Here is a 25,042-nt window from a genome sequence, read left to right on the forward strand (position 1 = left end):
CATTTGCATGGTGGCGAGAATTATTCAGCAAGTCTCTAATGAATCTTTACCCCAGACCAACACATTCCACAAGTTGACACTGCCTCCAACTATGCTAAGCTAACCAGCGGGCTCTGCGCTGAGGCAATGGGTGTAAAGTGAAAAAATGGATTACGGGACTTTGGAGAGTTTGTGGCAGAGACAGAGCTGAATAAAAGGGTAGAGTGGTGCAGTGTTTTTGCAGTGAGTTTGGAATAGCAGTGAGCGTAGGTTGAACTGGAGGTGACAGTTGGTGGATGAGCAGAGTCCTAAAGGTATGACGTCCTGTTTAGGAAATGTCACAGGCACCCGAGAGTGCAAGCAAATGGGAGAGAGAGGGGTTGAAATTCCTTCCTACACAGCAGGATGGAGGTTGGGGAACGTGCACCAGAGAATCAGCCCAGTGGTGGTTGTTGTGTCTGCTCAGGTTTGGGCTAAACACTGCAGTACTGTGTGCCCTGCATGCCCTGCCTAGACTGTAGCAATCCTGTACACAGAGAGAGAAGAAACTGGGTTACTACCCTAAGTGCCATGGGTTCAGCCGGTGACACACATCTACTCAGCCAACCATTGCTGCCCAATATCCCCTCCCGCCCCATCCTCACCTCCTCCTCCCCCCACATCTGTGTTAATACACTTCTCACAGCTGTGTGCTGTCAATCCGCTTTTCCACCCTGTTCAAACTCCCAACCTGCCCGCTGTTTATTATTCTGATGCTTCGTCATCGCTCTGGTTGCCATGTTCCATCCTTCCGCCCCAATCAGCCAACCTTGGGCTTAAAAGTGTGAAGCGTTCTCAAAACTTACCTCCCATCAATTTAGATTGGCAGTGACTTCCCCAACCCCTCAGTTACATTGACAACTGGTTTGGCAAGACCACAAAAAAGATGTTAAAAAAGACAAAAACAAGACATTAAAAGTCCAAGTCATTATAGCATCCTTAGTAATGGCGAGAAAAAAATCTTGGAAGGTGTCAGATGCAGAGGGCGAATTGTGCGTAAGGGAATGTCTCTCCACACCAGTGCAGGTCTGAGTTAACGAGTCCGTCATTAGATAGCGGCAGGGCTGCAACCATGAAGCCTAATGAGCCAAAGAGCTCTGCTGCTGCAGCATGTCCGGCCAGTGCCAGGAACACAAGAGAGAGAGAGGGAGCAAGACAAGAGAGGGAGGGAGGGAGAAAGAGCAAGATGAGAGAGATAGAGTGAAGAGAGTGCAAGAAAAAAAAGGGCTAGAATCCATGTGGGCCATAGCAACTCCCTAGCCTCCCTTATCCCTGTTCCACCTCCTTCTGCATCCTCCTCCTCTCCATACTTTTTCAAGCCTTTATTTCTTTCCTTCTTTTAAAAGAATAGAAACAAGAGTAAGAGAAAAAAGCCCAAAGGTGTTCTCTGGTTAAGTTCTGTCCCAGTGCTGCTGCTGCTGCAGAACAGTCCACTCCCCCTTCCGACTACGCGACTCACAGGCAAACCATGCGGTTAATAACTGATCGCATCCAAGGAAGAGAGAGGGAAGAGACGGGACAGAGGATGTCAAGGCCCGTCAGGGTAAACTCCGTCCAAAAGCGAAGGAAGAGCATATATTACCTGTCAGATCAGTTTCCTATCTGAGCCGCTCCTCCTCTCGTCCCCTCCTCTCCTCCTCTTCCCGTAGTGAAGAGAGCCATAATGACCTAGAGAGCGCTCCAGCTGCTGCAGCCATCGTGTGTGCCGGGTGCACGCCTGACTCGCTGAATCAGCTTCTATGATTGGGGGGAGGAGGGGTGGTGGTGGGCGGGTTGAGTGCCAGAGTCAGGGAGGGGAGGAGGAGGGGGTAAAGGAGAGAAAGCGGGCGCACGCACACGCACACACATTCCCACACTATCACAAGTCATACCTTTAGAAGAGGAAGACGTAGAGCTGACTTGAAGAGCTGCTGTTTGGAAAAAAGTGGGGAGGCAGAGAGAGAGAGAGAGAGAGAGAAAGAGAGGAGGGAAGGAAGGAGGGGTGAAAAAAATCTGCAGCACTCTCCTCTCCATCATGTGCATTCTGAGGGACAGAGCTGGGAGGATGCCCTGGTCGGTGCAGGAGGCAGAAAGTGTACCAGCCGTCCTCCCACCCTGCCTCTTTCTTATTCCATTGACGCACACCCAGCCCCAGAGCTTTATCCTGCTCCTAAAATGCACTTTTATTATTCAGTGGAACTTTATACAGCAGCCTGGAAGAGGGAGTTTACTGAATGTGTGAGGGCAGTTTGTGATGAAGGTATTTAAGAAAGATGTGCCTCTGCAGTCGAAGACAGCTGTACTTTTAATAGTCCCTTGTGATCTAAGCAAATTTGATTACCATTAACAGAGAATGGAGACAGAGAATATTGCAATATGCTTTTGGTATTTTTGGTGTTTACACTTTTTGCCCTTGTGAATGTTGAGAAGCAGTTTGTGTATTCTAGTGCATCGTATGGGCCATGCTTTCTCTGAGATAAGATCAAGAGGAGATGCTGCTGCAGTTTGGAGGGCAGGGAGTGCAGGAAGAACACAGTGGCAGCAAATTAGGTACAAGGGGTCAATTTTGCTGCCCCGCAGTGTGGAGGGCTAAGCTAAGCGGTTAGCACTTTGTGTGAAGCCAAGCATTTGAAACACGCCTCGGCCCCTGTTGCCGGGCTGCTCATGTGTCTTGTCTCACCACCTCCCTGACCATATTTAGTCAAGCAGTGCAAAAAATAGTTCCAGCTCCGCTCCACTCCACTCTGCTCCTCTCCTCGCCTCGTCTCACCCCTCTATCCTCTCTTCCATATCCCCCCCTCAGCAACTGTTGGCTGTTGGAAGCCTCCCCCTCTGCTCCCTGCCTATCGATTCCAGCGGCCTGGAAGGAGAGAAGAGCGTCAGGCCAGCTAGCCCCTGCTACCATTTGCCACGCTATTTTTAGTAGCTCCAAATAAAGTGGTCTCCCGTGCTACCACTTGTGTATTCTTGATCCCCCCCCCCCCCCCCCACTCCCCCCGCTTCCTCCTCCTTCCCTGCTTTACATCCTTCACCACCAACTCCAACGCCTCCTCTGATGCCACCCCCTCACTCTGTGTGTCCTTTTGACCCCCCCCAGTCTCTATCATTCTTCTTTTTAAATAGAGCTGGAACACTCTGCTTATGGTAGAGCTTCCGTCTGCTCACCTCTATACTTAGAATAACTGCACATTCGACAAATGGAGGAGAGAGTAGAGCTGACTGTGTAGTGAGGAGGAGCGTAGAGAGTGTTAGACAGCAGGAAGTATTATTATGTTTTCCCATTTATTCATTTATTTATACTGCTTTTGGCAATGCAGGCAGACAAGTGGCAGCCTCACCTCGGAGGCAATGAAAAGTTTGGTGTGCTTTTCTCTCTCCTTTTTGAGCTCTCATTAATTTCAAGTGTCTTTTTCAAGCTTTCCCGAGGCGCGGCCACTGAAGAATCTGTTTAATTAGTTGGTTTCATCACGGGGCACATCTATACTGTACGAAAGCAACGTCCTCTGTGCCCTCCTCTTTTTCACTCTCTCCTCTTCAATCCTCTTATACCTCAATGACAGCACACAAGTCCTCTTACTTACTCCACATGCATCTCAACCACAGAAGGCCCCAGGATGTGTGAGCCAACGTTCTCTTGCTCTTTAAAGTAATCGTTTAGAAACCAGACTGCTGCTCTTGTAATGAATGAGATTGTAAAAAAACTCACAAACACCCTAAACGCAGCATGAACATTTGTCAAAGTGTATTTTCATGAGCCAGAAAAATGTCACGCGTTTCTTTGCTCTCTGATTTGATAAGCCTTTTAACGAGCTTGCAGTCGTTCCACCCTCACTCTCAGTTATATCTCAGGCTTTTTTTCATGGGGGAGATAATTCTGCATAGATTTAAGTGTGCAATTTAATTAATGTATTGCCACTGCAATTTATAGCTTTTCGATTACATTATCTTTACGGCTCTTACAAGAATTGACCATTTGCGAGGGAAAATGGATTCCATGCTAAAGTGTCTGCTCAAAACCTGACCTTACATGGCCAGTGAAGGTGCAGAAACATACATGGCTACTGTGAACGTCTACCTGTTATAACTCAGCACATATTTTTGTTGCCACACCACCTAAAAGGAACCAGTAGTATTTTCTAGCCAATTGTCCAACCCCCTTATTGCAGAAATTTAGGGTACTAAATATAAATTTACCTCCTGATTTAGGTCAGTGTTAATTTGAGTATCTATTTTAGATTTAGCCTAAATTTTAGCTATAGACAAAAATGCATACTAGTTTTAGCCTTTGTAACATTTAAAGTTTTAATCTAATTGTTGGAGTTTTTCACACAGTTTTGTGCGCTTTGATAATTCACATTTATAGGTGCTTTGCAAATGACGTCACACAGCAGCCCTTTGGAGACAAGAAATTACTTCTGCATAGAAAAATGCTGCCATAAAAGTGTTTTAAGTGGGAAAATATAGACATTCTTAATTCCTAAGCTACTTTTGTGCCACAAAAGTAGTTCATTATTCAGGTAAATATAAAAAAAAGTTTTAAAACAGTCACAGAGAAACAGCCGCAGGCAGGAATTTAAAAAAAAAAAAAACTCTGTCTAAAGCCTGGATGTGCCACTTATGTGTGGTCTGTTTCCAGTGGTCCTGTTTGGTTCAGTACAGTTTTCTCATGGATTAGCTCATTTAACTCTGATCTTACCCATGTTTCCTCAGCTGATGTCCGTCTCACCAACCTCTAGCCTCACTCGTTGTGATGGGAAATCCGTCTCTTTTAAGAGATCCAGATCATTTGGCTCAGCTCAGTAGAACTTATTTTTAATGGCTCGTTATTTTTTAATAGCTTTTTGAATGAAAACACTCATGTTAACACTATTAATACTTTGATGAAATTAAAATAAACACAAAAATGCCAGCATACCTTGAACAAAGGATTTTTATTATTTTTTTTTATTATTTTAATTATATTTTTAAAGATTATTTATTTTGATGGGACAGCTGTAGAGCGACAGGAAATATGGGGAGAGAGAATTGGGCAGACATGCAAAGAGACCGGGAATCAACCCTGCAACAAGTACTTAAGGACTGTTGCTTCTGCTCATGGGTGCCCACGCTACACACCGAACTACATCGGTGCCCGGGACTTTTATTTCTGAGTACAGAAGGAAGGGGGTTGTTAATTTTTATTGATATAAAGACCCTTAGAAATACTAATCTTAGTGCTATCAGTACTGCAGTCAATACTTTTTCTGTTCTTTGGAAATTGTCTCACATGGGCCATCATTGATTATGTCACAATGTTACCCAAAGTTACAAAATTTTGTTCACTAATGGCGCTTGTTACAAATTTGGAAGCATTCACCACAACCTTTTGAGCAAGGATGAGGAGGATGACTGTACAGCAGCAGCAGGTATTATGTTCCTGCAGGCTGCTGTCAGCTGCAGATGCTGAGTTTTTTGTTTTAAAACAATTTAGGCCCTCTGCATATGGTTAACTTAAGACTGATACAAATATCACCTCTGGCATATACAGAAGAGATGAAACCTACTACTCAGCTTGCTCTACCTGTCCCACTGCTCTGCACAAAAACGCACAAACACAGGCTCCTCCTCTCTCACTTTTACCTGACTGATAGATGAAACGAACAGTAGAGACATTATCATGATATTGAACATCTGACATACTGGCACTAGCGTTCTGTCTTTTTTTTCTCCATAACCAAAACTGAACTAACTTTTATCGTATATCAATTTCTATCTTGTCATAGTCTCATCTTCCTCCTGGAAAAAAGATCACTGACTATGACTAACATTTTTGTTACATTTTTTGGTAAATTGACACTAATTTAGACATTGCTCTCAGCTGCTTTTGGATAAATTATGGCTGACAATCTAACTTTGGTTAGGCTTCAGTACTTTGGTTACATTAAAATAAGGAGATTTTGCTGTTATGAAACTTGTGACATAAACATATCAAAGTATTGATAACTCTGACAGCTGGACCTGTGTACTTATGCTTTTTAACCTGAAAGCATGCATACATTATCTACCCAGTTGGTGAAGGTTTTTTGTGGCCAATAACTCCACTGACAAAGTCCCTGTGTGTTTTGTGCATCCCTTCAGTGGGTCTCCACCCTGCCTCATCCAGCCACCCAACCCACCAGTTTAATCTCAATTACATCCCGACATCCCATCTGCCCCTGAAACTCAGCAGCCCAGCTTACATCTTCCCTCCATGATGAATAGCGAGAGGCTGAATGTTTAGCTGAGCAGTTAATCGATCAATAAGAACAGGGTCGACTAATAGATGTGCTTTCTTTCATTGGATGAGGGGGTGGGACGAGTTGTTCTTCCAGACGAGCACTGCTTTAAACATATCTCCATCCAAATAAAGTAAAAACTGCCTGTTGTGGCATCAATCATTTGCATGTTTGCGTGATTTCCTGTAATGCTATGGTGATGAATCGTGAGTGGAAACTTTAATAAGAAGCCAGTTGTTCCTCTGTTGTTATTTAACAACTGTGACTAGATGTCATTGGGATTATTTGCATCAGTTAACAGAAAAGGGGCAAACCAAATGAATTCTACAAATTGATCTAAATGAGTACAAATCGGAAACATAATTAATTGTGTGAGTCTTCACCCTCCAAATGGTTTCTCTGATTGCATTTTTAAATCATCAGATGAAGAAAGTTGTTTTTAAATGTTTTACAAAGTCACCAAAGGATTAAACATTTTTTAATCAACATGGCCATGTTAGATAGTGAAAGTTGTTTGTTAAAAGTCACACAACACAAACTGACAGAAACTTGCACGTTGAAGCTTGTTGGTGGCAGCACCATGCTGTGAGGAGGATTCTCTGCTTCAGGCCATTTAAAGCTTGTGATAGAGATTTTTTTGACAGAGCTTTAGCATTCATAATGAAGCCTGGCACTAAGCAAAGAGTTGGTGCTTAAAGGCAGTGTATGATTCATTTTCATAGGCTCCTCTTCTTAATATTGACTCGATTGCATGAATCTAGTCAGCTATGTCCTTTTCTATTTGTAATGAGTTGAGATAAATTTCTAGATTATTTTCGCTTTGACATTAGCTAGTCATTCTCATGATGAATTTTGGAAGGTTATGTTTTTATATTGCCATTAAGAATGGTAAACTACAATTTAGAAAGATTCAGGGGTATATGATGTGATTTTCTTCTTATAAGCTTTGCCTAGTTGTATTTCTTCATTCGATGATTATGGGGTGCTGAAAGATGCACCAGTTCCAATTTGATTGGCCTGTTCCTTATTAGTTATCATTATGCATCATCCTTGAAATTCTTTTCAATTTTGTTTGACCTTATTCCTTTCATTGTTGTTTTCTTTTATCATACCGTCAGCTCTTTCTTTTGTCAGTCGGCTGCTTTACGTTATCCTCATTCATGTCATTAGCACCACCATGAGAGGTCATGTAGTAGTGTCATGTTGTGTTAAATAGGGAAGGAAACTGTTCAGAGTGACACATTTTAAAACTGAAATATTGATATTTGGCACCAGCAATTCTATAATTGTATCACATTAGTGAGGACATTGATAAATTGCTGTATCAGTATTTTTTCTCACCCCTAGATGATAACTGGTCTGTTTTATTTTAAATAATAAGAGGCAGGCCACCTCCAATTCAAAAGTTTTGTACTTGGATTCTGGCTTCAGATGGTGATGAAGCTCCATTCTTCTGAGCTTCAAGCATGCTAGCCGCTCTTTCAGCTCGTTTTAATTCCTCCTTTCTGTGTGCCTGCCCACCAGTCAACATCATAGAGGGATTAGAGCTTTTTCTAATGAGTCCAGTTTGTGCTTTTTGAGTAAATCTCCATCAGCCTGGCTCTTCCTCCTGCTTACTCCGTCTTTCTCATCAGTTCTTCTCCTCTCCCTCCCCCACACCACTTCTTCCCTCCCTCCTCACCCTCCCTCTCTCCTCATCCCTTTACACAGTGCATCATTTGAAGAGGTGAGGCTGTTGAGCGCTTGGAGGAATAAAAGTGATTTATGAATGGGCCAGCCTACCTGGGTGCTGGAGGGGGGAAGCCAGTGGCAGTCAGGGCTCTCTGATCCAGCAGCCCATTGTTCCCTCCAGTCTCACTGCAGGGGAAGCTCCTCTGCCTCTCCTGTCTCTGATCTTTTACCGTGCAGTACGGGCAGCACATGTTACTGCTAAGTGACTCACAAATTGCTCAAATACCTAAGCACTGCAGGGGTGTGTGCGTGTGCAAGGCCATTTTTCTCAGGAGACAAACACAAAGGCACCCACCAGCACTGCTTATAATCAAGGATCACCACAGTGATGTGGACAGGGTATATTTTGCTTTGCATGATTTAGCCTATTATCATTCCAAGACTGTGCGAATATTTTTGTCAGTTAGCCAGGTGACGGCCACATGCACCAGCCAACAACCTTATCCATAAACTGAAATAGAGGTGACAGGAAAGGTGTTGTAGCTGCTGAGGACAATGTATGAGTGTTTCCTTGTCACCATATGCTGAGATGCAGTAACACACCAGGCACACTCTCGTTTGCACAATACATGATGGCAGGATAGGAGGATTTTACGGGGTCAAAATTGAGGAGGGATGTCTCTTAGCCATAGCGATTCAGCTTTTAGTGTTTGTGTGTTTATCTACCGCGTGTGTAATATTGCCGTGTTTACAGAGTAATATACGATAACTCCTGATAGCAGGATGGTGGAGGTGATAAACTTGGTCTGGGGAAAGAGTGTACACAGGTTCCCTTCTGTAATTCATTAAAAGATAACTCATCGTGGAGATATGTCAAAGTAAAACTCTGGATCAGGATGAACTGCACTTAGAGGGTTCTTGTAGCCCACAGTGGGAGGTAATATCCTTATGTTGGACAATTACTGTTACACACTTCATGCAGTCCAGAGAAATCAGTTTGACTCTGCTGATTTATTGCTTGTAATTACATATGTCTCCTTAGTATGATCTGTTATTACTTTCAGTTGTTCAATTAGACTCACATTATGTAGCTGGAGCTTGTTGTAGTTGAATTACTCACTGAAGAGTGTATTCTCATTAAAGATGTAGCACAGTCAGCCACTGGTCCATTCAGTGAGCCAGGGTACCAGTTTGCTGCAGCATGCACTTTGACTTAATAGAAAAAGTCACCCAATCCTAGAAGCCCTCTCCCAGTGTCCACCTCTGTCTGTGCTGGGACCAGTCCAACAGATCAGCCAGAGGACAAGCTGATACAAGCCCCAATCCCCCTGTGACCAATCAGAACGCCTACACTTCCTCCAAGGGCTGGGCCAACGGTGGCTCAGAGCCAATAGATAAGCTCAGCCATGCTGTAATGCTCTGTCTGTCCTGTGGCATGCTGAAACATTGAGTCCTGGCTGCTATGTTGCTATAGCACATGTTGGGAGAGGGAGGGAGGGGTGGGACGGGGGTAGCAGAGGGAGGAGAGGATGGATGGATGGAGGGGGGAGAGAGAAACGAGGGATCAAGGGATGGATGGAGGGAGGGAGAGGGAGGGAGGGGTACATCCCTTCCTGAAGGGACTCAAGGACATAAAGAGCTTTTGGGAAAGTGACTATAGCATGCAAAGAGAAAAGCTTGTATTGTGGAGTCACTATAAGCACTGATGGTATGTTTTTTTTTTTTTTTGCACTAGCCAAACCTAGAGAGCAGGATTTATTTGTGGCACTTTAAGTGCCTCAGCAATGCAGGTAATAAATATGACAGAGCAAGGTGATATACTTCTACAGCCCAGCTGTCAGGCATCTTTAATATTTTCTCCCCCCATTTAAAAACAAATGTAGTTTATCTATTTACTTGATGTATTGGGATAAGTAATAGAATTTATTTAGGCATGTGATGGTACTTCAACATCAGTGGCGGCATTTGTGATTTTAATGAAACACAGAGAAACATGCTGCATTATTCTTAGCTAAGTGAGCTCATGCAAAACATCAGTATAACCCACGCAGTAAATATGATTTCACACAACACAAAACTCACAAAAACATGTCACTGAGTACATCTTTTATTAGCTGGCCATATTACATGGTTGAGTATTGTTATTACTTATTTATTTTTCTATTGTGGACTTCACAGAGCCTTGTTTTTATATCACTATAATATTGATGATATATTTACACATGATAAGGGTTTCCTTAGATTACTATAGAAAACTCTAGATCCTGCTTTTTTGATCTTATCCTTAAGACATTTAATAACAAGCACAGAGTCTAATTTGTTTGAATAATTTTAATTGATTTTAAAAAGCACAGGGCACAACCGGCCCTGTAAATAATCAATTGATTAAGTGGTAACTTAAATGAAAAAGTAATCAACTGTAATAATAATAATAATATATATATATATGTATATATATATATTTATATATATATATATATATATATATAGTGATTTTCATGCAGAAATGTTGAACATTCTCCCTCCACAAAGGATTTTCTTCCTTTCTTTATTTTTAAATGTTTGTAAATACAGACAAAAATAGTGCTAAATTATTTTACACAAGTTTTGTCATTTAATAGACTTAAAGATAACTTCATAACAAAAATAGCCATTTAACCCAAGTGACCCAGTATTTGATATATGAACTCTATACCATACACATCATCTCAGGAAAACCTTTTTAACCTCTTAAAAAGCGGAGGGCCCACCAGTGGGCCAGCAGATCTCTTTGTAACTATTCGGTGGTTTACAAAATGTAAATATAACATTTTATACACCACCAGAAAGCCCTGATTCTCAGGATTCTGACCATGTTAACCATTCCAGGATAAAACCAACACATCAGCCACAATTATTGCATTTGTCAGGCTATGAAAGTGACACAGCTCACCATCAGAAACTCTCCTGTACTCTCCTGATCATAACACTCTATCAAAAATAGTCCTGCTGCTTGAGAAAAAGTCCCCACAATCTAAACCCCATCAAATATTTAGTCCAAAAACATGGACTCTTTTATAATCTCAAATTTGCAGTTGTTGTTCTCAATAGTCCACTGTATTTGCTTTAATAATGTCTTCTTTTTTCCAGTTAATTATTAGCAATGTTAAATACAAAAATGTCTACCAACCTCAATCCTGTTTGGAGTCTCCAGTTTGAAAAACTGTGACTTTTCCTCATACAACAGGTGTAAAATCCTAATTTTCTGTTCTGTTGTTATCATCTTCAAACCTGAACTAGCAAAGGCTTAACGCTTTGGTCCAGTTGAGTTTTCCAGCTAATACCTCCTAGTTTCAGTCATCTACAGGCCTCTGTTCACATTGTTTTATGACTTAATACTAGTAGCAGCTACAGTGAGTCTGACAGTCAAACGCAGCATTCAATTTCATATGGGTATTCCTGCAAAGGCGTTTTTGACTGATTTTACCTGGAATTCTTAGGGGTTAATCAACTGTAATGACAAGTAAGTAAGAGTTCCTTTTCAGTACTTATAGGTGTGTAACAGGCCAGGTTTGCACATCTCTACAATTATGTTTCAGGTGTATGGTCAGATGTAGGCACAGCTAATATTTCGTGTCCCATCAAGGAATTTTTGCAAGCTCCAAGAGGTATTAGTGGCCCTAATGTACTCTGAGGGACACATTCAGGCTGATGTTCACTTCTAAACCAAGCTTAGCTGTTGAATAATGCAGACCAGGTTACCTTGGTAACCTGTGCGGACACTGAAGTCAGTGGTCCCCGTGTAAATGCAGTATGACAGGTCAAGGGGATAAGGATTTGTTTTTGTTTGTGTCATTTGGTATGCTTGTGCTTGTGTTTGTGTGTGTGGGTGGTTGCGTCCAAACATGCAAGGAATACTGAAGAAAATCGACCATAGCATATAAACTGCTTTGTTTAAAAAATAACAAAAATATCAGGTGTATTTTTTGGGGGTGAGGCAGTATTTGGAAAAATAGTTTAAGAAAACCTTCATTCCGCAGTATCTATTGAATCATGAGTCTGTATGGGATACATTTATGTTTCTATGGAGCCTTATCTGTTTAATGTATAGCACATTCATACTAGCTCCATTAACAAGTTGGCTGTTAGACATTTTCTATGGTGCTCTGGGGCATATGGCCTGTTGTCTCACTGCTTAGGGGAGGCAGGAGCTGATACAAGGCCCTTTTGATCCCTATTATTTCCCGCTGCAAACAATAGATTTTAATTACCAAATCACTCTTTCAGCCTCAGCTTCTCTCTGCATGTGAGTGTAGAAGTGTGAGCACTGAAAAAGTCAGACTCATCAGCTGCAGTATGGCAGCCTGTTTGTGTCACTTTGGATCTGTTCTGCCAATTACAGCGGAAGAGAATTTGATGGTGTGTTATCATCGTTTGTCTGTTGTGTTTAAGGGGCAATACAGTTACTGCTGGCATGCTGTGCGTTAAGGGACCCTCACAGGTCACAACATACAGAGATGAGCGTTTCACGGGGAGAGTGAGGGCGAGTGCGATGTGTTTGTGGGGGCAGAAAGGTGGGAGACAGGCTAGGGAGTGAGGGGGTGATTTAAAGTGGAAGATTTGCTGTGAGACTATAGATCATGGGAGCCTCTCAGACTGTCTGCCTGTATGGTGACAGTGTGGCATTCTGCAGTGGGACTGTCGATCGAAAGACCTTCTGCACGGCTGAGTTCTCCACCGCTCTGCAAAAGCCAGAGTCAATCCCTTGGTTCTATTTACCGCTTTGTACCTCTGTGTGTGGAAGATCTTGCAGTTCATTTCACCAGGCAGGAGTGGGTCTAATAATTTTTCAAATAAACTGAGTGGAACTTTACAGTCATACAAGATGCAAGTATCTAATCAAAACAAAAGAGATGAGATGAGATTGAACCATTGGGTTAAAGGTAGGAAGTCATAAAGATGCTGATGGGTTGTTGAGCCCTTTTTTTAAAACTTAAAAACAGTTCAAATGATGAACACCATGTGGCTCAACACAAAGACTTCTAATGATCTAACAAGCTTGAAAATTTAGACTATTAAATGAAGCCTGAGCCTATGAGAGTATCTAAAATGAAGACTGGACCACAGAATTAAGAGCTGAAGTCTACTTACATGGGAAGTAACTAATTAATAAAAAATATGAAAATGTGCCATTTACATTCAGCCTGTAACTTTAATTGAAACCGAACCGACATAAGCCAAAGTACTTCAGTAGGGTACTGAGCAACTTGCCCTAGTGTGAGTGCACCCTTTAGCGGGGTGTACACTGTGCAATTTTCAGCCGGTTCAGGCACAGAATTCGATTCACACGAGTCACTTGAAGTCGGCTGGACTTTCAGCATGATCTTGTGTCGTTTGTCATGCAGTGTACAAGGCAGGATTGATACAGATCCTTAAGAAATCTTAAATCATCTTAGATGGCACATGTGAAATTTAAGGCCTTAAAAAGTCTGATTTTTACCACGAGAGATCTTAAATTTTGGAAGGCACTTTGACAAAGACATGTCCGTATTCAATATTCATTTTATCTGATTTAATCTGGTTCACTGTGATTAAATACATCCTGTATTTTTGTAAAACACTAGTCCAGTTCTTTAATATCTGGGCTACCAGGTTGCCCACTTAAAAATCCATGCAGCCCACCTTTATTGTGACAGGTTTTCCCTGACAAAAGCGCATTACTCTGCATCAGATGTGCCAGAAGTCAAGTCAGAAGTCAAATTTTGCCATTTATGACCCCAAAATATTCTCTGCTCTACTTCAGCTGTGGTCCGATACTAGAAATCTATTACAAAAGTAGTATTATTTTTTCTCGATTCAGGTCTTTAAAAAGTCTTGAAAATTCTTAAATTAGATTTTTAGAAGTGCGTAGGAGTCCTGACAGGGAGACACAAAAGCCAACTCCAGCCCAGTCAGCTTCTCCAGACTGGTCTGATTGATTTCTGATATTTGATATTTTGGTTGTACAACTTCATGTACTCCCACAGTGAGAGCAGAACTATGAGCAGATTCTCTAACTTATATGTATTTTTTTCTTTGTAAAATGTCAGACAGCATCTTTAATTATCATAAAAACAGCTGGGATGGGATAAACAAGCTGGCCTACCTGTGAACCTCCAGCTGACACAGACAGAATATTTGTTGTATTTTAGCTGCTAGTCGTGTTGGTGGAGGTGCTGTTAATATGTATGTGAGACAGACGGTGAGAGCGGTTTTTTTTTGCATAGTTACATAACCTGTGGGTTTCATAAGTGATGTTTTGAAGCCTTGGCTTGTCTTACCACCATCATATTCCCACTTGTAAGGCCATTCAACTTTAGAACTGCTTATTAATGTCTTAAAATAAACACTATGAACGAGAACAAACACAGCATGCCCACTATTAAAAACATTAAAAACCCATACAACATGCTAAATAGAAACAGAGAAATACTAATATGTCAAAGTTTTATAAACGTGTTGGAAATTGTACATAATCAGTAGATTTTATTTTCTTGAATTCAGTATGGGTTTAGCAGGTTAACACCGGGTTTGAAGCTCTTTGACTGGGCAGTGATCTGTAACATGTTCCTCAGGGCTGTTTGTGGGGAAAAGGGGTGAGCAGGCTGGAGGGTCAGAGATGATTTTCTTTGCCCTCTTAGCAGCCTGTTTGAGGTGAATTGACTCAGAATGAAACAGAAGTCCCTGAGTGTCGATGCACTAATGACAGTGTACTGCAGTCTGTTTGTATCTTTGTCTGACAGGTGATCTTTGATCTACAATTTTCATTTCCTCTCCCTCTTGTTGCACGTCAAGTCAACCATTCAGAATGTAATTACCAAATCCCGTCATGTGGTTTTGTCACCTTTCAAGTGTATTTGCACATTGTCAGAGTATATTCACTCTTTTATCCCAGTCGTAGGTCAACTACATGAGAGTCATTTTTAAACAGCAGGTTAATTTTTATTCAGTCGTATTAATATTTATTCAGCTCTCCCCTTATTTGCATTAGAAAGGACTGTAAGTGAATGGACAACCTATTACATTATCACTCAGGCCTACTTAAGCCTGTGTGAAAAGTGATGTCTAATTACTACCTGGTTGTTTTCTAGGTAATGATGCTATTGTTCCATATATTTTGTGTGATTTAGGTGTCTCTTTATTCTAATGTAATCTACATGTCCTTGCTTTATCTATTATGTCATCGTCTGCTTTTTTTCTTGAAAATGGATGTATATTATGACTATTATGGCTGGTGCAGAAATGAGAATGAGGTTTTTCAAGGTGCTGAGGAGAATAAAGTGCAAAGGAAGAGTAGCATGGGAAAAATAATTGGGTCATCTCGAACCAATGGGACATTAACGCGCCATTGGGCTTCTCTGACTGTCTTTCTACCTCCTTCTTCATAAATTGCTATGAATCAGGACACCCCATAATACCAGGTGATTTAAGGCTAATTAAAGCTAAGCCTTTATAGGCCCCCACCCAATTCCTAAATGGACAGACAAATGTACCTGTGATGTTTTAAATGCACCTGGCGTCTCCTAAACAACCTTCAAGGCATACAGGCAATAGCTATGGTGATAACCAAAAAACATCATAGAAATGCACCCCTTTACCCATCTTCCCTCTTCCCGGTTTATGCAAATAGTCCTTAATAAAAGCCTGCTCACTCAGGGGCCTCAGGTACAGGCAGGCAGGGGAAGGTCACATTGTAGGGGAAATTATTCTCTTCACGGCATGGTAATGAAAGCCTTTTTTTATCGAGCAAAGCCAGTGAGGTTCTTGTCCTCGTCTCTCTGCTGCACTGCTGGCCTGGACGCTACCTGTGTTTATTTACTCTGTCCGCAGCAGGACGGCCAGCAGCTGATAGGACAGCCTGGCAAAGTGAACTGAGAAGTAATTGCTCCTGGAGGGAAAGAGAGGGATCTAAAGTTCACATGGTTATACTTGCATGGGGATTGAAGACTTTTTGATGTATTTGTTACAGCTGGTATCATTTTCACTCAAGTATTTAAAAAATAAACATCTAAGCCAACATTTTCACTCAAAGTATATCAATAAAACTCTGATTATTTTATTCTATTGAGCTTTAACTGACTCTGTTTTACCCTTTTCCCTTGTTTCGTGGTTTTGTTTCCTAACTTTAAAAAAACAAAAAAGCTTTTGATCAAGTCAAAGTGAAGCTCATAGGCTGCAGATCTTTATTCCTTACAGCTGCAGTGTAGGGTGAGCTCTGTTCTCCATGACTGTTCTCATGCTCTAAATTCTGAGTTTCAGCTTCTTTGCTCTGGCTGTCTGTCTGTTTGTTGCTCCTAAGGGGAGAAAAAACTCTACAGGAACAGTTTTGTACCTGCAGCTATAGCCCTTCTCAACAAAACTATCACGAAAAGATGCACCTTAACTCTGGTAGGGTATTTATTATTTTAGAGAGGGTGTCAGAAGCAGTTTATCATGACTTGATTTAAACAATGATTTTTTTTTTTTTTAACATTTTTGGAGTAAAATTTAGAGCATCAATACCTGTTTAAAGTAGAATCTGTTGATACCCAATATTGGAGGATTTCTTCTTTTTCATTTCTAGAAATTACAAAAATTTGACAACCTTTTGGTACAATTTTGTACAGTGTTCTCCTTCTTTTTCTCACAGCAGCTTTTGGTTTAAAAAATGACTTAGTGATCTTTACTTTTTTAAAGATGTAGATGCTTTTTGATCATTTTATTTAGTGCTGCACAAGTTGGGGATAGTTTGTGATTCTGATTATACTGGACAATACTGTGATTTGCAATTACAATATGATATATAAATAGTATCATGAATCTACTTGCTCGGTTATTAATGAAAATGCACAGCATAATGATAGTTTTAAAGCGTGTATATCTCAACTCAAAAACATGCAAATAATTAGTTGCATAAAAAATGCACAACCTGAAGATTTACAGTACTGCTTTCAGAATAACTTAAAATAATAATAATAAAATAATAGCTTTTTCCTTTTTTAAAAGAAAGTTACTTCTACAACGTGTAGTATTGGCACTTAAATAACTGTACAGGCCTTTCTGCTGGCCTTAAAAACTGTCAAATACTACTTAACACGAAAATAATTGCATTTTTGTGATTATGTAATTGCACAGCCTGACATTGTGATTACAATTGCATTAATTGCAGCAATTTTTTTGATCATTGAAATAGTGAGGATTGTACCTTTTCAAACAGCTGCCTCTTTTTTACGTTGCTGTACACTCCACTCACACGTGATGAAAAGCACCACCTTGTGCAGAGAGGAAAGTTGGAACAGGGGGTTCCATTTGGAGTTAGAGTACTGCTTTGTGAATGATTTGTTGGGAACAGAGCTCACTATTTCAAAGGACCTGTGAGTATTGATCCCATCCCCTCTAAGTTGACACCTCATGTATCGTCTGAAGTCGTCTCATCTCGAAAGGCTGTTCCAAGTAAGGACGCTGCCACAGGAGGAAAAACCCCACCAGTATCAGAGAGAGGAGAAATCGGAAAAACTTATTGCACATGATATGACCAGCAAAGTTTCATGCAGGCAGACAAACTAGTGACATTTGTATCAAAACATTATTAACTACACTAGCTTTTAAAGGCTTACAGCTGTATCAAATAATTTATCTTCTGAAAGAGTTTTGACATGTTGGTTCAATAGCTTTAAAACGTAATTCATGGGCTGTTAGGAATTCTTGTTCAAGTAAAACACTTTTTGTAAAAGGCCTCAAAAATGAAAAATCATGTTTGCATCTGCTAAATGGGACTGTGATATAGTTAAAGGCTCTGGTAGGAAGAAGTAAATGGACCTTACATTTATGCTGTATGCCAAGGTCAAGATTTCATTTTGCCTTGGAGCACCTGTCCCCACATTAGTTTCAGTATCCTCTGTATTTTTGATCACAAAAGCACAAGAGGTACCACACTGATAATTTTTAATATTTTTGTTATAAGTATTTTATATTTCTGGGCACAGGGACACTTTTTGGCGACTAATTACCAATGCAGAATTTGGAGCTTGAAGCCCTAGTTAACGGACGAGGATATGCCAAACACGTCTCCTACATCAGAGTAACCATATGTTTGTGCGCAGCCATTAATCTCCGGCTGGATGTTGACTGTTCCCGTTTTTGCCCTGTCCTACCCAAGTTATTGTCCCCCGACTCTCACTTCCTGTTGTAATAACGTCCACTGACCACCACACAGATGGCTGTCAGCTAGGCGAGGGCGGCAGAAGGGCCCTGTCGACCTGCACGCACACAAAATTAGACCGGCACACATGCACTCCTTACTCACACTTCGAGTGTCTTACATACAATGACAAACGCCGATACACAGCGAGCTGAGGGTGTCAGAGAGCGTCCTGGTCAATGACAAATTGCAGCCCAAGACAACAGGCCCCTGTGCAGCTCTCCTGAGGGACTCTTGAGATCTCTCACAGGGTGACCCAGTTCCATCACGTCTCCCCTTCTACCTCTCTCCTCTACCTTTCCTCTCTCCTCAACTGCACATCCTCCTGCATTTAAACAGACCATAGCATCGGTTTTCAGGTTCAGCTGCAATAAGGAGATCCTCACTTCGCTCTGAATATTGCTCTCCCTCTCAAATCCTGAGATGTCTAAATGTTAACTCTCAGGTCAGCTGGGTAAACTCGCTATTTTCTTCTGTCTTCTTTTAGACAACCTGCCTCAGGGGCCAACACAGTTTCTCTCATACCTCCCTCAGTCACTGCTCACATCACTTAGCAAAGAGATAAAAAAGAACAAGGATTTATTCCTTCGTTCTTAATTTACTCTCTTTTTTTCTGCCTTTACAGCAAATAGCTTAACTGCAATGCAGCAGTGCCAGTATGGGGCATTAATATTAATGTCTGCCCATTTCGCCCAGCGTGGCAGGGAGCCTGTCAATCAAGACTTCTATTGGCGGGGCTCCCTCCACCAGCACACACCTGCCCAGCGCTCAAGTACGTGGTTCTGACTGTAGAAGGCGCCGGTCTGCCCCTATAGTGTGGCAGGCGTGCATTTATTGGCCAGTTGTTCTACATATAGGAGATTTTTCCAGCCAATCCACACTGCACAAATGTTGTATATTGCACCAATAGGAGGGAGAAAAAGAACAAAGGCTTTATGTGGAACAATTGCCCTTGATTCTTGTGTGAATTGTTGTAGTTAAGGGGAAAAAAACTGCATCCCTCTATTGTCTATCAGCCTTATTTGAAAGGCAGCTGAAAGAGTGATTTGTTTAACCACCGGGGATAAGTTTAATGTTAAAGCTTCAGGCAAGAATCTGATGTAGCAAGGTCTTTTCTTGAATAATTTGCTTGTTTAAGTCTCAACTCTTTCCCAGTGGGAGCGGTATGGATGAAATTACTCAAAAGTCCCCCCTGAGATGGTAAATCTACAGTACGCAAGCAAATAATTCCTTGTAACAAAGGCGACATATTATGAATGTGAGATTAGGCAGAAAGGGTGCGGTTGCTATCACATTTAAGCAGTGCTCCTCTGCATTAAGTGCTTGAAGATAGCTGCAAGCAATGCAGGTGTATGTGTGTGTGAGCCTCTGTGCGATGAGAGGCAGAGAGAGAGAGCGAGGGAGCCTGGGATCAGTGTGCTGCGCTGTTCATCACTGCAGCAGTACACCAGCGCCGGATCTCTGTCCGTACAGAGGTGCTGACTGCCTGCTTCCCCCCTCCTCCTCCTCCTCCTCTGCCCCCTCTTTCTCTGCTTCCTCAAGAGGGTGTGCTGATGATGCTCTCTTTCATTACTCCAGAAGGATGGAGACAAGCTGTAGGTTTAGCAAAAAACCCGCAGGGAACGGGCCATCCTGATTACCTTCAGTCTGAAAGCCTGCCAGCATTTTGGTTTGCATTTCTTTCTTTTCTCTTTCTTAATAGTTAACAGTTTTCATTGATTGTGCAGGCTGTGGCCTTCCTGCTCTGTGCTGGAGCCCATTTCCTCCCTCCCCTCCTTTAGACCCTATTTACCTCACTTCTGTGTACGTAAACACTCCTGCGCTCACCAAGGGGCTGCTCAGCCATATCAAAGTCAGAGTTAAATCAGCTGGCTCCTTTTGTCGCAGTTCAAAAATATGCCCTGCATGATTATTCAGGGTTAATCAAGGTCACAAGTTTCCCTCCAGCGTTGCTGCTTTAATGCTTCTTGAAGGTACATTTTGTACCCAACTACAGACGAGATACAAGCACACTTCAGAAATATATGGCTTTAAAGTGTCTTGCTTTATGTTTCTGAGTATTTGCACAAATTGAAGAGATGTGTTTGCAGCCTTTGTTTCACATCACATCTCCTCGACTGGCCATAACACTTAATAGGGGATGAGTCTCATTTCAGTGTTCTCATGTACCATATGCCTGGATGTGTGCCCAGGGACTAAAGCAAGAGGAGGAAGAGGAGAGGAAGGGGTTGGGGGCAAAGACATAATGGATGAGTTCAAACATTAAACTTCAGCAGTCGTGCTGTGAAACAGAGTTGACTTAGTAGAAGGAAGGATGTTAAATCCAATCTATTTCTTATAATTACAACTGTTTTATAGATTAAGCCAACTTGCTGCTTTTTCTCCATTTTCTCTGGTTCTTTTTTGTGATCTTTGGATTTAGTGGCAAATGTAAACGTGTGCAGCTTCCTATTCCTTGTCAAACAGCCATCTCCTCCTTTCAATACCGCCATAGTGAGGGACAGTCAGCCTCCCTCTCTACCCCTTTGTGACACTGTGACTCCTTCCTAGCCCTCCTCTTGTACAGTTTCCTTTGCAGCCACATCTCTGTGGCACACATCCTCTAAATGACCTTCAGTGGCACAGAACTGACTCTCCCTTTTCACCACACCAGGCCACCTCTCTTAGACAGCGCTGTTCAAACAATGGATTTTTTTCCCTCCCTTTCCCTGTCTGATTTTTTTACCCAGGAGAAGACCTGACTGAAAGCAGCTAAATCTTGTGTAATTACCATTTTGCCTCCCAATGATAGACGCTTTTTGCGCATCACCAGGGGAAATGTGTCTTCCCTTTTGAACTGAAGAGATGGTAGAGAGGGACGCGTGCTCTAAAATAACACACAGCACTTGTACCACTCAAAGCTTGATGTAAATAACACTCTGCTTGAGAAAGCAACTCCTCCCTAAGTTGATTTAGTATTCTTGTCCCTGTGTGAGAAAATGGGATATGCTCTGTTGTATAAAAAAAAAAAAAAAAAAAGAGAGAGAGAAAGGGAAAGTGTATTGGAGTATGCTGTGTTTCAGCATTACAGAAACTGTGATGTGTTTGCTTACCACACTTTGTGTCTGGCCATAAGCTTTTACACAGTGCCTGATATATTCAGTCAGAGATGGATTGATTTTGGCAGTTTATATCATAAACTATCAAATTGACTGTTCTGTCTGAACCTTCTGAGAGTTTTTCTGAAATGCTTCCCAGCTCAGCCCAGTCAAACGCTCATTTTCCCCTTTCTTTTTGTCTCCTCTTTGTGCAGTGCCATGCGTGTGCTGCTGTCCAAACTGCCGAGGCCTTGGATTGTGGACGAGAAGAAGGACGATGGCTACACCGCACTGCACCTTGCTGCCCTCAACAACCATGTGGAGGTGGCTGAGCTGTTGGTGCACCAGGTAACAATGCACCACCACTGGTAGACATAAATTTCAATGTATGCTTAATTACTTAAACTGACAACAGTGGCAGTTATTCATACTCTGTAAAGGCCCCAAAGCAGCCTTAAGCATCGCTGCATCAGCTAAGCCTGCGCTTCTGGCTGACTAGAGACCATTAAGAGCAGCTTCCACTGCACTCCCTGCAGCCAGCAAGCTGTAGACCAGTTCAAGCTGCTGTAACTGCCATTTTTTTTTTATTGAATCCATACGGTTCACAGGGTCTCCAGGGGTACTTTTTAGTGCTGTTGGACCCTCATATCCTCCTCCTCTTGCAATCATTGCTTCTTGTTCTTTTCCCTTCTGAGATTGCAGCTTTAACTCTCAGAAGACTGAAACATACTGGAGTTTACAGGGAAAAGTCACCTGACCAAGTGGGAACTGGGTTAATTAGGGAATGCTGCAAGGCAGCAGTGTTGCTGCAACATTCAAACGCATGAATGCTCGCTGTGCGTGCTACCTTTCACTGGGGGATGGCCTTTTTTTTTTCCCAGGTCCCTGCAATGGGGCTGGATCGCAGTGATGGCTCAGCTTTCTATTCAGAAATTGCAGCACCACTACAAGGTGCACTGCAGATTCCCTGCCAGCAAGCCAGCCAGTCAGTCTTATTACTTGGGGATTTCACACACTGCCTGATCACAATGCTTTATCTCCCCTTCACATCTCCTCAGTTGATTTGTTCGCAATTGGAAATGACAATCACATGCAGCGTTATTGTAGGATGCTTTTTTTTTCAGCTCCCTAGGTGATACTTTGTAAGTTAGTGGGGTTTAGGGAAGAAAGGTTTAGTCATGGCACAGATAGCTGGAGGGGCTGTTACTATTGTTAATTTGCCAAACAATTATTTTACTTTTAATTGAAATCTCTGTCCTGCTGTTTATCACTTCTTTCAATTGTCAGTGCACAAATGCATGTGATCCACTCTTGCTATTGCCTTTATGTTTATTTTGTGTTTGCTTCTTTCCTCTTCCTGTGTCCCAGGGCAATGCCAGCTTAGACATCCAGAACGTCAACCAGCAGACGGCCTTACATCTGGCAGTGGAGCGTCAACACACCCAGATAGTCCGGGTTAGTGGGTCCTTTTCTTTCCTATCCTCCTTCACTATGTCATTTATCATTTTTCTCCTCTCATGTCCACCTCAAACATGCTCTAGTAATTTCTGCATCACTCCCTCATTCTTCTGTACTGTTACATCAGTGCAGTCCTTGTTTAATTTACACTGGTGGATGTCCTGCAGTTCTCTGAGGTCCTGCTCAGATTAATGCTGTGTAGGGAAAACGCTCTCTGAGGCAGTGTCTCGCTTTGAGTCATTTGGCGTAGTGTTGGATTGAGATTGCCACGTTGCCATCTTGTGGACTCAAGAAAAAATGCACTCCATAATTGGAGAGCACAACACAGAAGCAGCTCAGTGTGAGCAGCTGCCTTATAAATCAGTGCTTTGGCATTTACATTGTTGCATAAATTTAAAGTTATTTTATGGATGTTTCCAGACTTTCTCTTTCACTGCCTCTTCGTGTTTTTCTTCACAGCTGCTGGTGCGTGCAGAGGCCAAGCTCGACGTGCAGGACAAGGACGGGGACACGCCGCTTCATGAGGCACTGCGTCACCACACACTGTCCCAGTTGCGACAACTTCAAGATATGCAGGACGTCAGCAAAGTGGAGCCCTGGGAACCCTCCAAGAACACAGTACATATACATCTATTATTAACCTCAGTGTTCTCCCTAGATTACAGTCATTCACTGGTTGAGGTTTCTTAAGGTATCATTACGCATCACTGTTAAAAGATGAGAATTAAACAACACACTCGCAACAAGAAATGGCTTTATTAGCAAAAACACAACAAACTGAAACACAACGCTTACCTACCTTTTGTGTTATGGAGGGTAGAAAGTCATAACCAAAAATTTCTGCTGTTTTTATCCAGTGTAGTAAAAACTATTCAGTTGCAAACTGTGGTAATCACATTGTCTAAAGCTTATCAGATCTCTGTCCATTTCACTTAATTCACTTTTTGACAAACAACAAAGGTTTTTTTTCTTTGTGTCACTGCTTACTTATGAATTGTTGGACTTGTTGGACCAACAAACATTTTGCAGTCTTGTTTAGTGCTCGGCAATTGATAGTTTTGATTTCAATTAAAATTTTGTCTTTCCACATGCAAACATTTATTCCACCAAAAATTGGATCAGTCTTTTCCCACCAAATATAATTTCTACAAGAAGTCAGGGTGAATTGATGTGTGAAGTAGTAATAGAAAATAAAAGTAAACAGGAAATGTGGAAAATTTTGTACAAATGAGTAAGCTTAGGTGACAAATGTATCTTGTGACAGCTGTGTGACTAGTTTAATCATCTCGCAATGAGGCTGCTTCATACAATACTCTTAGCTGCTCTCCAGTATATTTATTTTCCCCTCTTCAGTTTATGCCAGTGTCTCCCAAAATGGGGCTAGTAGCAATGATAGAGATCAGGAAGGCTAAAATGTAACAATGTTTGCCCTCCTGCACTGCTAAAAAAAAAAAGCAAAACAAATTTTGTGAGGAAACTGTCGAGTAAAGGTAGAGCAAATAATAAATCTGCACCAGACAACATAAACTAACTCAAAGACAGGAAAATATGACATATCTATTCCCCAGCTTCATCTGTGTGACAGTGGGTAACAAAGAAGGAGCCACACTCCATCCTTTTACCGCATATGACCTGTGAAAGATGGGTTTTTTGTGTATATTGATATACAGTACTGTGCAGAGCGTTTAGGCATGTTTGGGACAAAAATTGAGGCTATGGTAAGGCGTAGATGTGGCAAGTAAGCCAACTTTGGGCACCATTGGGCAGGAAAGAGGATTGACACAACCCCAGCTGCACTCTGGATATCCTTGCACATTACCAGCGGCATGGGATATTAATGTGTTGAAAAAATAACAAAGTCCACACCTTTAGGGTGGCAAAAGGGGTAGATGTGGTAGGTAAGCGTGTAGTTGGGTTTCTACATGCCTCTGGTCGTGCTCTTGGTTTCCCAAAGGCTCAAAAAGCACTGGTGGTCTCCGGACGACAAAAGAGATCCTGTCAAGCTTGACCTTGGCTGCCGAACAACAAACCTATGACATATGTCAAGCGTGACTCCCCCCTACCTCTCTAGCCTTGGGTTGTAGCACATTGAGCCCAGTGATGAATCCTTACTGCCTTTTATGGCTAAAACGCATGCCCATGACTGTATGTTTATATGTTGATGTGTGGTAAAGGGTGGCGGGGGTTGAAAATATTTTCATTTGCCAAAGGGGAGCCTGGCAGAAAATGTTTTGAAACCACTGGTCTATCCTGTGTACATGTCCAAGTACACATAGTATTGTTAGAAAGGCAGAATCTAACATCATAGTGTCAGACGCTGTCACTTGTAAACATTCCACTGTGACCTTAACATCATTTCTTGCTTCCTTGAAAATTTTCTAGAAAAT

At 41.8% G+C, this 25,042-nt stretch overlaps 1 protein-coding gene across 8 annotated transcripts in view; it reads left to right on the forward strand.

Moving 5' to 3' along the window:
- mib1 (MIB E3 ubiquitin protein ligase 1) overlaps nt 1-25,042 on the forward strand; it is a 72,968-nt gene that overhangs the window by 32,628 nt on the left and 15,298 nt on the right. For all 8 annotated transcript variants that reach the window (XM_041803473.1, XM_041803475.1, XM_041803469.1 and 5 more), the window contains exons 13-15: nt 21,413-21,545; nt 22,566-22,652; nt 23,115-23,273. In XM_041803473.1, coding sequence (XP_041659407.1) covers nt 21,413-21,545; nt 22,566-22,652; nt 23,115-23,273 — 379 coding nt within the window. The remainder of the gene's footprint in view (nt 1-21,412; nt 21,546-22,565; nt 22,653-23,114; nt 23,274-25,042) is intronic.

The sequence above is a fragment of the Cheilinus undulatus genome, linkage group 13 (genome assembly GCF_018320785.1).
Source record: "Cheilinus undulatus linkage group 13, ASM1832078v1, whole genome shotgun sequence".
In the NCBI taxonomy this organism is placed as follows: Eukaryota; Metazoa; Chordata; class Actinopteri; order Labriformes; family Labridae; genus Cheilinus; species Cheilinus undulatus.